Below are 12,109 nucleotides of genomic sequence, written 5' to 3'. Positions count from 1 at the left end.
GGAAGAAATGTCCCAGACAATGTGCTGACCAATATGGGTATCACCAGGTGCATGTGGCTATCTAAATAAAAAGATCTTACATGGAGTAAGAAATAGAGTCTTTTAGACGTACTAGCCACATTTCAGTTTTAGGGGGCACCTGTACCTGGGGGCTCTGCTGTTGGGCAGCACAGGCAGTGGACAACACCAGCTCTACGGAAAGCTCTGTCCATTAGTGCTGACTGAGCACGTTGTCCAGATCACGAACCACAGTGCTTTATCCTTTGGAGCAGCATGTAGATACTTGTCCTCAAGGGTGACTTGAGGAGTGAAAGGGTGGATTAAATCCCACTTGGACAAAGCAGTGCCAAAAATCCTTCTTGCAAAGGGTGCTGACCTGCAACAGGAGTTTGAGAAATATGGGAAAGAGAGGTCAGTGGAAGGGATTTGCGAACAACCTTGGAGTGTGACTAGATCTGGACTCTGGAGGCCACAGGACCCCATCGGGGGAGGTTCACAGAGAGATTGTCACCCCAGGCGCAGCTGATCCTAACAATGGAAAAGTGTGAGAGGAACAGGGCTGTCATCCCAGGACTGCTGCTCAGCACTGTGTTGGGAAGTAAGCTGCTCATGTGCAGTCCATGCTACAGAAGGGAAAGCTATTACCTAGTACATCAGGGAGAGGAATAATTTCGCCTGTTCTGAGAGGGATGACAGAGTGGCCATCAGCTATTTAGGTACAGGACCAGGCAATCAAAGCCACCTGATGTACTGAAGCCAAGACCTGAGCTTTACACATGATCAGTGCAGTAAGAAGACAGCTGCTTTTCCTGCCTGCCCTGCTGGCAAGGGGCCCATGCATATGGAGGAAGGAAGAAATCAGAGGCGAATGGCAAGATGATTGTACATGTACCTGCTGTCTGGAAGCCATCTGCAAAGGGAATCACCCTTCTTTTCTGAACTTATTCCAGGTTCAGCTGCAGGAGATGACACTGAAGATACAAGCACCGAGTTCACGGACAGTATTGAGGAGGAAGCTGCTCACAGGAGCCACCAGCAAGTAAGTCAGGGTCAGGTTCTGGGGTTCCCAGGGTGGGAGGTACACAGTCCTTCTGAGGTTCTCATGCCTCCTACGGCCCACCTGGACGTGGAGTGAGAAGATATTTTTTTAATTTAAGTAATTTCCTAAGCTGCTTCCTGACCTCCCCATGCTCTCCAGCTGCCTCTTCAACTCACATCCTCACTCCACTTTCCTCTCTAATTCACCCTTTGGTTTTTATTACTTAAAGGTCTTCCTTCAGCTTCCTAACCCCTCCACCTACCTTTTGCCCCTAAATACACCCCATAGCTAAAACTTCAGGAAAATATTTGGTTGCAAGACACTGAGAGCTTCTGTTCCAGGGCTTTTATAACTGAAACACACTCTAGAAGACAGGGAGTCATGAAAGGGCTGCCTGGGGAGGTTGCAGGGCCTAGGACGTGAAGAATACTCCTTGGGAAGCTTCCAGAGGATCGAAGCATTTCTAAAGTGAGGAAAATGAAATCTCATTACGTGAAAGGGAACTCTCACACAACCGACAAAGTCACCTAGCTCCTAAGAAGTCAATGACCAGCAGGTGGTACTTCATCAACAAGCTCAGTCAAGCCTCAGAACTTGTTGCCCAAGGCCTGAACACTTGCTACCATCAGTGAAGGGAAAAACAGCATGTTCTCAAGCCCAAGAGTGACTATCATGTACATCAGGGATTAAGTCACCCATAGCGACCCCACAGCATTCACTGGAACTCCTGTTTATCTCTACTTTGTCCAGTGTCTTGAGTAGTCACACCTCTTGGAGGGACCATGCCTGTGATTCAGTTGTTAAGAAGAAACTGGGTCATGGTCATATCCTTCTGCAGAAGCCACTGAGCTTGTCCAATAATGGCTTTGTGGGTGCCTCTTAGGACAACTGTAGGGGAAATGAGGCTTTCTGGGTCTGCCTGTACATCTCCTGCCTAAGAAGAGACGACATATCTAACAAATCATAAGAAGAGCTCACGTGGGTAGTGTCTAAATCTTACACAGTTTGGCTTTTGAGGATGTAAGTTTGTCTGGGATACCTTTTCATGTTCTCAACAATTTCTTTACCTTCTAGAACAATTTAATTTTTGTTGCTCTAGTTGTGCCTGACCTTCTGCCTTGAGTTCTTGCATGAGCTCTGCTTGAACAGCTGCTTCTGAGTTTTCCTAACCTATGGTTATGACTTGAATCATGTATACCACTGTCTCTCTGAGCAGTTCCCTCTGTCCCTTGTTCCTTGCTTTCTTTGAGGACCTGTAGGATGAATGAGATAAAGCTAGATTGGCATGTTGGATGATCACTGGTGATTACAGAGACCATGGGACAGGATGAACTTTGGGATAAGTAAACAAGAGTCATAAGCATGGGAGCTAGGTAGCCACATTCTAATCGACATGATTTAAACTGTCCCTAGTCATGCATACCCTTTGCTCCAATTTTTAGTTGTGGCAACCTGCCCTGTAAATTATTTCTTCCACCACCTTCTCTTTAGCCTAGCATGGATAACAGGACCAGACCCCATTCTGAGATGGTTAGTTTAGCCTGGAGTGAATGTTTAAGGTGGGAAATATGTGCCTGCCATGCTACTTTGCATAAAGAGGTACCAAGTATAATTACAGGTTAAGGAACCTTTGAATCGGGACTTGATTCATGATAAACAAAGTATATACTTGTTGAATGAAGAATCTTTTGGGTAAGCAACTTTTTTTTTTTTTCTATCACATTTTCTTGAAATTTTATCAATGACTTTGGATAGGAGGAACTATGGTTTGTGAAATAATTGAAATCATTGTAAACTACTTAATTTTTTTCTGGAGTTTGAGGATGTGACTTTCCTGCTAACAATTAAATAAAGCTTGCTTTGCCATACTGTCTTGTGTCCAGATTCTCAAATGTTTGTTTAGTTGTTTCCAGAGAAATGATTTCCTGAAGATTAGCCTGTAGGTGCCTCCTTGTTGTGTCTTTGTGAAGTCAACTTTATTCTTAACAGCGAACTCCCTTCCTGCCTCAAGCATACACATAATTCCCTTAAAAAACACATTCAGTTTTGTGCTCCTGCCAAGGAGTTACCTTTCGGTATAATTGCTTTCTTCTTCTTGTTTTTTGTTTTGTTTTGTTTTGTGCCCACTTGCCCAAGGAAGCTTTAAGTCTGGACACGATGCAATATTCCCTAGAGATCTTAGCAAAATCTCATTCTGAAGTGAATGTAAGATCTATAATGAATACCTAGGACATTACTCTTTAAGAAACTAATCCACCATTGCTTTTTATCTAAAACTTTACTGGAGAAAAGTTAATCAAGAGTCAAGATTCAAATACAAAGAATAGAAGTCAGAAGACTGAAAAATTGAGAAAAGATATTTTAAGACAGTCACTATCTTAAACTTTATATTTTTATGGAATACAATGTGATGCTTTGTACTCCACACAAATGGATAATGTGTGAAAAAATTAAAGCAAACTAATGATCATATCCAACACCTTGCCTATCTATAGTTTTTGTGTTGGAATTTCAAAAGCTAGACTCCTATTTTGAAATGACATGATTATTGGACATAGTCATCTTGCTATACTGAAACCCTATTCTACTTGTCTGACACTTTGATAACGGTTCTCATTCTCTCCCTCTCTACCCTGCTGCCTAGCCTCTGGTAACCATCACTCTGTTCTCTACTTTTTTAGGTTCCAAATACAAGGGAAATTATACAGTGTTTGACTGTAGGTACTAGGTTTATTTCACCTAGCATGAGGTCCTCCAGATTCATCTCTTTTATTGTAAAACCGTAGAATTCCCTTCACCCTTCTTTTAAGCAGATTAGTATAAGAATCCTTTAAAAAAAAATCTGTGGAAAAATGGAGTCAAAGTTGTTGATTGATACAAAAATCTTTGAAATTCACAGCATTTTCCATAATATCCATTTTTATGAATGTTTTAAAAACCCCCTATTGTGCATACATTTAAATTTTTTTAGTATTTTAACTTTCAATTTCATTTCCCACAAACTTTTTGAATTACTCCCACTTTGCATTATGTCTATACACCAGGTTTTCCTTTCCATGCATCCAGTCATGCCTCGTACTGCCTGTGAGTAGTACCGCAGTGAACATGGGAGTGACAATATCTGTCTCATATATTGGCTTCAGGGCTTTTTTAAATATGTTCTCCAAAGTCAGATTACTGGGACATGTGGTGATTTTATTTTTCATTTTGGGGAACCACATGCTACTTTTCACAATGGCAGTGTTAATATGTATCTTCCAACTACCAGTGTGTAAGAGTTTTTCTTGCATTCACTCCATGCAGCACTTGTCATCTTTCATCCTTTTGAGAAAACCTGTTCTGACAGATACTAGGCACCCTCTCATGGTGGGTTGCTTCTGCATTTCTCCAGTGATTAGTGTGCTGAGCCCTTGACAAAAGCTAGCTTTGAATATCCTTGGTGCTGACTTGGCTTTGTGAGAGAACCCAGTCGGCAAACAATTGTGTGGAAGCACTAGCATCAGGGGGCTAGAAAATGTAAAAAAAAACAAAACTTGTGAGTGAGAAATGATTTCAGAAAGCTGTAATCAATTCAACTGGCTCCCTCACATCCCAGAAGCCTTGGGCTTTAGTCTCTGGCACAGAACAGAAACCTCGGCTTCTCAAATGTGATAAACATTTGTGGAAAGGTTAGGTCCCGAGTCACTGCTTGTGCATTTACTATTCAGTTGCATCTGCTTTTAAATTTTGAAGTTAGCCAAAGTAAGGCCCCTTTATGATGAAAATATGAAAACTCAAATTTTAGCCTGGGCAAAAAAAAATCAGATTTCTAGACAAGGACTTATATTCTCATTTTTCATGTCATGAATTAGAGCAAATAGACCTCAATGTTCTTCTGGTATTAATAAATAATGTATCAATTATATTTTTTTTATAAAGTAAATAGGCATTTTGAAACCAATGGAAATAGGTGATGTATATCCAGAAGGCCCTTTATAAATAGATGGGCTTCTTTCAAGTCAGACATGAGATTTAAGCCAAAGGCACCCTTGCGTTTTAGAAAGGAGTACATTCATTCTAGTGAAGTAAGTTTGAGAGAGTTTATATAGAAATATAAAATCAGGTAGTTTAAAGTGTGTGTGTGGTGGGGAAGCGGGCCATCTAGTCACTCTTCTTTATTTTGTTGCAGGAGATTGGCAGCATAAGCTAGACTGGCCACCAGCCTGACTCCTGCAGAGTCATGGAGACAGGCTACAAGCCCTGGGTGGGACTGGACACCTAGGATCTGCATAGTTACATCTGTGGGTTGTTTTCTTTGTCACAAGTGCACATCTCTTCATAACCTCAGGTGCTCTACTACTGGCCACCATTACACACCTGTGCTCTGTGTGGCCTGGATTCTACCATGCTTTATTGAGGGGAATAACCAAAGTGTGCCTTCCATACAGTTCCATCAATCATTGATCCAGAAAAGCAGCTCTGTTCTGGACCCTGAGCTGTTGAATGTGTTGGTGACCAGAGTGAAGGCATAAAGCCCGGAATTAATTCTACAAATCATCCTGAATCGTGGAGATACACAGCAAATATTTTGGTCATTGAAAGTGACCTGTATAGCCAGAATGAATTTACAGATGACAAGCACAATCACAATATTTGCAGAGATAAAATGATATGACCCAGACTTAGCTCAGGAGGAACAGTGGCAAGTCAGAAGATCCACACTACTCTGAAGTGAAACCTAAAAATACTGTCACCAAGGAACCAAGAAGCCAGCATATTAGGATGTGCTAAGATTAGTACTGGGGGCTGCTGCTGTGGAATAGTGAATAAAGCCTGCAGTGTTGGCATCCTGTATGGGTGGCGGTTAAAGTCCTGGATGCTCCACTTCCGACCCAGCTCCCTGCTAATACACCTTAGAAAGCAGTGAAAGATAGCTCAGGTGCTTGGACCCCTGTACCTATGTGGGAGGCCCAGATGAAGTTGTTGGCTCCTGGCTTCAGCCCAGCTCAGCCTTGGCCATTGAGGCCATTTAGAGAGTGAAAAGCAGGTGGAAGATTTTTCTCTTTCTCTATAACTCTGTCTTCCAAATAAAATAAATAATAATGATAATAAACAGATTGGTATTAAATAGATAGGCAGAATAATCTTAGACCAAAATGACCATACTCTAAATACATGATCATATCCAGATTTTGATTTTTTTTTTTCCGTTTATAAAGCATGGTAAAAATCTGGAGAAAAGCCAAAATGAACAGTGATGAAATCTCAAAGTTGATAAATCCCCATCTGGAGAAAAAAATACAAGATCTGTTTTAATTGAAAGACTGAGAAGTCCTTCAGGAGTATCCTTGGGGAGGAAAAAAAAAGGTGTTGGTAACTGGTTTTTGTTCCCTTCTCCCATGCTTAGATCTGTAGAGAGTTTGGTAGTGTCAGCATACAGCTGGCAGCTGGCAAGGTGGCTTCACCCCAGCTTGCCTTGTCCTGCTGCCAGGAAGCCTCAGCTTGCCTTGTTCTGCCTGCAGTTCTGTGCTGCTGTGGCTCTGCTGTTCTCCCTGCTCTTCATCCTCCCAGCCAGATGTCCTCTTTGGAGACTAAGTTACAGGCAGAGGCTTAGGCATCAAGCACGGTATCTTGTGCAGTGATCCGCGGTTCAGGGCTCCAGTGTCCCAGGACTGATGGAGTTCCCTGGCTTGTAAGCAGACTCCCTGGGAATTCTGTGCCGCAGCAAGAAAAGCATCACTGTAGCCACATGCTCCAGTTCTGACTAAACCCATTTGTGTCCATTTCCCATGTGTCTGTGTACATTCTCACCCCTTTCTAGTTCCCCTGTATTTCCCGTGGCCTCAGTCTGCCTGTGTTATTGGTGTTTCCTCAACACCCACACCAATCTCAGCACCCTTTTGATGGAGACAGTCCTTGGTGGGTCCAGGTGGGTCCGCCTTCTTGGGTCTGCATTGCAGAACATTGTTGTAATGTCATGTTCTTCTTGAATTCTCGTTAATGACCTAATTTTTAAAATCCATGATTTTTCTTTCAGCTCATCAAGGTGGCTTTGGAAAAAAGCCTGGCAGCTGTGGACACCCCGGATGTCTCTCTTTCCTCCCCTTCCCCAGTCGGAGGGGACAGTAACAGGTGTCTGCAGGAAGAAATGCTCCACCTGAGGGCTGAGGTTCATCAGCACCTGGAAGAGAAGAGGAAAGCAGAGGGGGAGCTGAAGGAGCTAAAGGCTCAAATTGAGGAAGCAGGATTCTCCTCTGTGTCTCACATCAGGTAGGATGCTCTGTCAAGAGAAGGGGCACCTGCTAGGAATGAGGCCATGTGCCCGAGGCATGCACCTTGTTGCAGCCAAGGTGCTAGTGTTGTCATGGGACTGCTTAGTCCACATCCCAGGCTGTATGCATTGATGCTTCTATAAATCCTTTAGAAAAAATTGATAATATTGGGTAATGCTAATCACTTGTTTTATCAATCAGTCCAGTCTTAATATAATACTACTGATTGCCACTGCCCATGTTCCCATCATGCATGTGACAGTCATGGATGGAAAACTCTCAGCTGTGTGATTAGTATTACTCTTTGGACTTGACCATGTGGGGAGTCTCCTGCTCGTCAAGATATTTCATTGCTTTGTTCAGAACCAGAACAGCCTGCAAGGAGGGTTTACACAGGGGCCCGTCTGTCTCCATTCAACCCCCGCTGAAGCATAAGTCCTTGAATCATGGCAGGGCAGTCTTGGTCACCTCTGGAGCACTGTTAGATTTACAACATAGCAAATAGCTGGCCATTGGCTACACTGGCCATGATGGTTACTTTTTTTCTTTTCGACAAAAAAAATGCTTGAGGAACTTGCTCATACAGTAGGACTAATTCATTTATTCCCTCATCCCTGCCCACCACGGCTGTCATGCTCTGTCTTCAGCACAATTGTGAAGTTGTGTATTTTAATTTGCACCCTATTGTGTCCTTGTGTGTTATATGCCACTTGAGTGTCTCTGAATACTATTAGCGCTTAAAGAGAATTTTGGCATCTAGCTTCATGTCCTTGAAGAAGCTCAGGCCTAGAGAGTTCCAAGCGACATGCTCAAGTTTGCATAATCACTCATGAATATTTTCATTTTTATATACTCCCACCTCCCATTTTAAGAGATTTTTCTATACTATATATTTTGTCAAGTGGTTGTAAAAATCACTTCTTTGAATTATCAGTCTTAAATTTTACCTAAGGTACAACATAAGGTTATTTAGACTTTTTTGTATATGAGCTTAGTTGAGGTGTCACAGGTAAGAACAATACCTCTCTTTTGATTTGATAGTTGAGCCTGCATTCAAACCACAGATAGATGTCTTCGGAAGTTAATTTCTATTTGGCTCAGGAGTATTACCGGCAAACTCTCAGTTATTTAACCCTTCACTCAATTCAGAATCATGAACATTGTTGAAGTCGTTGAGCTTTGCTTTCTTTAGTTTTTTCTTTTTTTGCCAACACATCAGGGTTTTCCTCAAAACAGTTATAAAGCAATATTAAACCTTCTCTGATACTATGCACATGTCCAGTTTTCTTCCTTCTACCTCTGCATTTTGGTGAAGTACCTGGCTCCCCTTCCTCTGTGGAGAAGCTGGCTCTCACAGGCAGTCTGAGTCCTACACCTGCCAGGGTTGTCCTCCTTGGATCACACCAGACAGGCTCTGCTCTAGGTTCTAGTACGTTAGAATCCTGAGACATCCAGTCCAGGTATGCATCCACCTGCTGGCTCTAAGGACTGTGGCTTAACCTATTTCCTTTACCTCTTCCAGCTCAGTGGGTGTAAGTTCAGAATGCCGAAGGTTCACCTGTGGTCCTTAAGTAAAATGTAGGTTCCTACACCTTAGCACTTTAAGTCACTCATGTAAGTCAGGTGTTGCTTCCTTAGGTCTGTAACTAATACAGCATGGATTTGATGGAATTCTCTCTGGCAGTCCCTGGGCTGGCCATACCATATATGTAATTTTGTTGAAGTATCTACTAACTCCACTTAGAATCACGTTTTAATCCTCATTTTGTCTAAAAGGAGATTGAGGCTGAAATAGGTTGCATGTATGATCTTGTTAAATCCATGTTGTTTATTACATCCACCTCACTCTACTCAAGGGTCTGTTGTGATGAAAGGGTATATGCAAAATTTTTTTTGGTGAAAGTTAGTTGTTTTAGCCAATCTTAGGTCTTCAACAACTTTGTGTGCTTTGCATGGCAGGCTCTTGTGCAGATCCCTAGAATACAGAGCAGGATGGATACTTCTGCTCTCATGGAGGCCACCTCTCATCACATGAACCAAAAGATATAAATAGTGGTCATTAAAGGGTCATTTATTTGGAAGAATTACAGAGAGGGAAAGAAAAAGAGAACAACGAGAACCTCCATCTGCTGGTTCACTGCCCAGATGACTGCAATAGTTAAGGCAAGGCAAGGTCAAAGTCAGGAGACAGTTGCTTCATCTGGGTCTCCCACATGAGAGGCAGGGGCCCAAGAACTTGGACCATCCTCTGCCACCTTCCTAGGCACGTAAACAGAGCTGGATCAGAAGTGGAGCAATTTGAGATTTGGATCTGTGCTAATATTCTATACCATCATCACAGGCGGTGGCTTAACTCCCAGCACCACAAAGCTAGCCCCCATAAGCAAATAATTACATAAGTACATTTTTCTGATAATTCTGACTCATATTTATTTCTGCTGTGTTCCTAGTTTCATATTTATCATTCAGTGGTTTCAAACTGACTGTTGGTTGGTGAAATTAATATAACTACAGAATCTGTAAGAGTACACTTACTGTAGGCAAGGCAAGGTTCTTCCTGTTTTCTTTACACTATAAGTCCCAGTGGTTTTGTTTTTGTTGTTGTTGCTGTTGTTTTCTTTCAAAGGCCATTGGCAGCAGGCACATAGGAGGCTGTGTGGCTCATGCTGATCTGAGTCCAAGACTTTTAGTGATGATGCTGTTAGCAAGTAGCAGCAGAGGTATGAGCAAGTCTCTTGGCCTTCCTGATCCTTGACCTGCTTTGTAAAATAAAGCAGTTGTCAGTCTCTGAGGTTACTTCAGCCTCTGAGTTGTCTCTGAATGAATTATGGAATTAAACGTGAGTAAAAAGTACTGTTAGCAACTGGCGATGCCAGCCGCAGCTCCTGACCGTGTGTATTTCCTTCAGGAACACCATGCTGAGCCTTTGCCTGGAGAACGCAGAACTGAAAGAGCAGGTGGGAGAAGCAATGTCTGATGGATGGGAGATAGACGATGACAAGGAGAAGGGCGAGGTGATGGTGGAGACTGGAGTCGCCAAAGGGGGTCCCAGTGACAGTAACCTTCAGTCTGAGTTCCGAAAGCTCCAGGGAAAACTGAAGAATGCCCACCATATTATCAGCCTCCTCAAGGAACAGCTAGTGCTGAACAGCAAGGAAGGGAAGAACAAACCAACTCCTGAGCTGCTGGGGCATCATGACAAGGAGATCGGCGAAAGGAACTCTGGACTGTCTTGTTCTGCTGAAAAGCACCAGTGCCAAGAGGAGGGCGTTGTGAGCGTGAGGCCCTACCCCAGACCCCAGAGCCTTGACCTTGGAACTGTCCTCCCCGTGGATGCCCATCAAGTAAGTGTGGGTACGGATGGAATAAAAAGACATTTGGAGAGGGACTGGAGATGTGAGGCTTTGCCTTAAACAGTTCTGCCTTTTGTATCAGGAGTTAAAAGCCTTTGCACCAGGAGCAGTGGTGATGATAATATTCTGCACATAGTTAGCCCTAGAGTAACGTTTACAGCACCAACGGTCTGTGAGCTCAAGATTCCAGGCACAGGCTGCCCTACTCTTTTCTATCAAGTCACACTGTTATTTTTTTATTTTATTTTTACGTATTTATTTTTTAGAGATAGTGGCAACTGCTGTGGGGTAGTGAAACTTTGGGATTCAAGTAGTCAAACAAGCACTGTGTAATGACAACTCTGTTCTCATTATTGTTTTTGTTACGTCTCGCTACAGGGTGGGTCCCGGGTCTCAGAGGGACTTGCTGGGATGCTGTTATGGGAAGCAGCTTTGCTGAGGATTTAGTAAAATGAATACAAAAGGTTCTGCGATAACCACTGTAGAAAGAAGGGAGGGAGATGACATTTCTTCTTGTCGTGTTTCCTGAGATCTCTCCAGATCTGAGTGCTGTGCTCTGTGCTATAGATACAGAAATGAATAAACACATCCCAGCTCTCCAGGAACCCTTTCCAAAAAGTGAGAAATGGCCAAACAGCAGGGCAAGTGCTATGGCCAACACATGAATTGAGTTCACAGATTCCTGAGGGGGAAAGAGAGGAAGAGATAACTCACACTTTCCTCTTCTTGTCCTTGCCCTTTTTTTACAGCTGAATAATAAACCCCAGATCTGGGATGCTGTGCCACAGTCAGAACTCAGCCTTTCAGGCTCCACCAAGCACCTTCGCTCCCAACTGGCACAATGTAAACAACGCTACCAAGATCTCCAAGAGAAGCTGCTGATCTCAGAAGCCACTGTCTTCGCCCAGGCGAACCAGCTGGAGAAATACAGAGTCGTATTTGGTAAGTCTTACAACAATACCATCATCACAGTTTTTCCTCTTCAGAGGAAGCTATGTGTTTCCCAGACTTGAGTTTTCTTTTGCACCTCAAAACAAACTGAATCCTGGCCATCTTCCTAGAACTATGGAAGTGGATATTTGATTTCCACTAGTAAGTGACAAGAAAGAATAAAGAATAAAGGATAAAGGTTTCAAGTTTGCAGTGAAGAATGGGCAGGAAATGGACTGACCCTCTATTGGTCAGCTGATTTGTGCATACCCAATAAATCGCTGTATTTTTCCCAACACAGGTTAATGGTTTCTCTTCTGCTTCTCTTTATACCATATTAGATTTTCCAAAAACATACCATCATTATTGATCTAGCGTCAGCATAGCCCAGAACTTCCTGCAGCTGATGAAAAAGTTCTCTGTGTCTATCGTGTGTGGCAGTTGAACACATGAAATATGGCTGGTGCAACCTGGAATTTTAAGTTTTGTTTAATTATAATGAATGTAATATGAAATAATCATGTAGGATATATATG

The 12,109-nt window shown here is 42.8% G+C and overlaps 1 protein-coding gene across 12 annotated transcripts in view; it reads left to right on the top strand.

Moving 5' to 3' along the window:
* The window catches only part of PDE4DIP (phosphodiesterase 4D interacting protein), a 241,637-nt gene that overhangs the window by 196,589 nt on the left and 32,939 nt on the right, over window positions 1–12,109 (top strand). For all 12 annotated transcript variants that reach the window (XR_009244910.1, XM_058660126.1, XM_058660134.1 and 9 more), the window contains 4 exons: window positions 951–1,039; window positions 7,056–7,288; window positions 10,199–10,634; window positions 11,393–11,585. Coding sequence is in view for 11 of the 12 variants with exons in the window: in XM_058660126.1 (XP_058516109.1) it covers window positions 951–1,039; window positions 7,056–7,288; window positions 10,199–10,634; window positions 11,393–11,585 (951 nt within the window). In the remaining variant the exon portion in view is untranslated. The remainder of the gene's footprint in view (window positions 1–950; window positions 1,040–7,055; window positions 7,289–10,198; window positions 10,635–11,392; window positions 11,586–12,109) is intronic.

Source organism: Ochotona princeps, chromosome 2, assembly GCF_030435755.1.
Source record: "Ochotona princeps isolate mOchPri1 chromosome 2, mOchPri1.hap1, whole genome shotgun sequence".
Lineage (NCBI taxonomy): Eukaryota > Metazoa > Chordata > Mammalia > Lagomorpha > Ochotonidae > Ochotona > Ochotona princeps.
The sequence above is the reverse complement of the archived record's forward strand: the minus strand, read 5'-3'. Positions and strand labels throughout refer to the sequence as shown.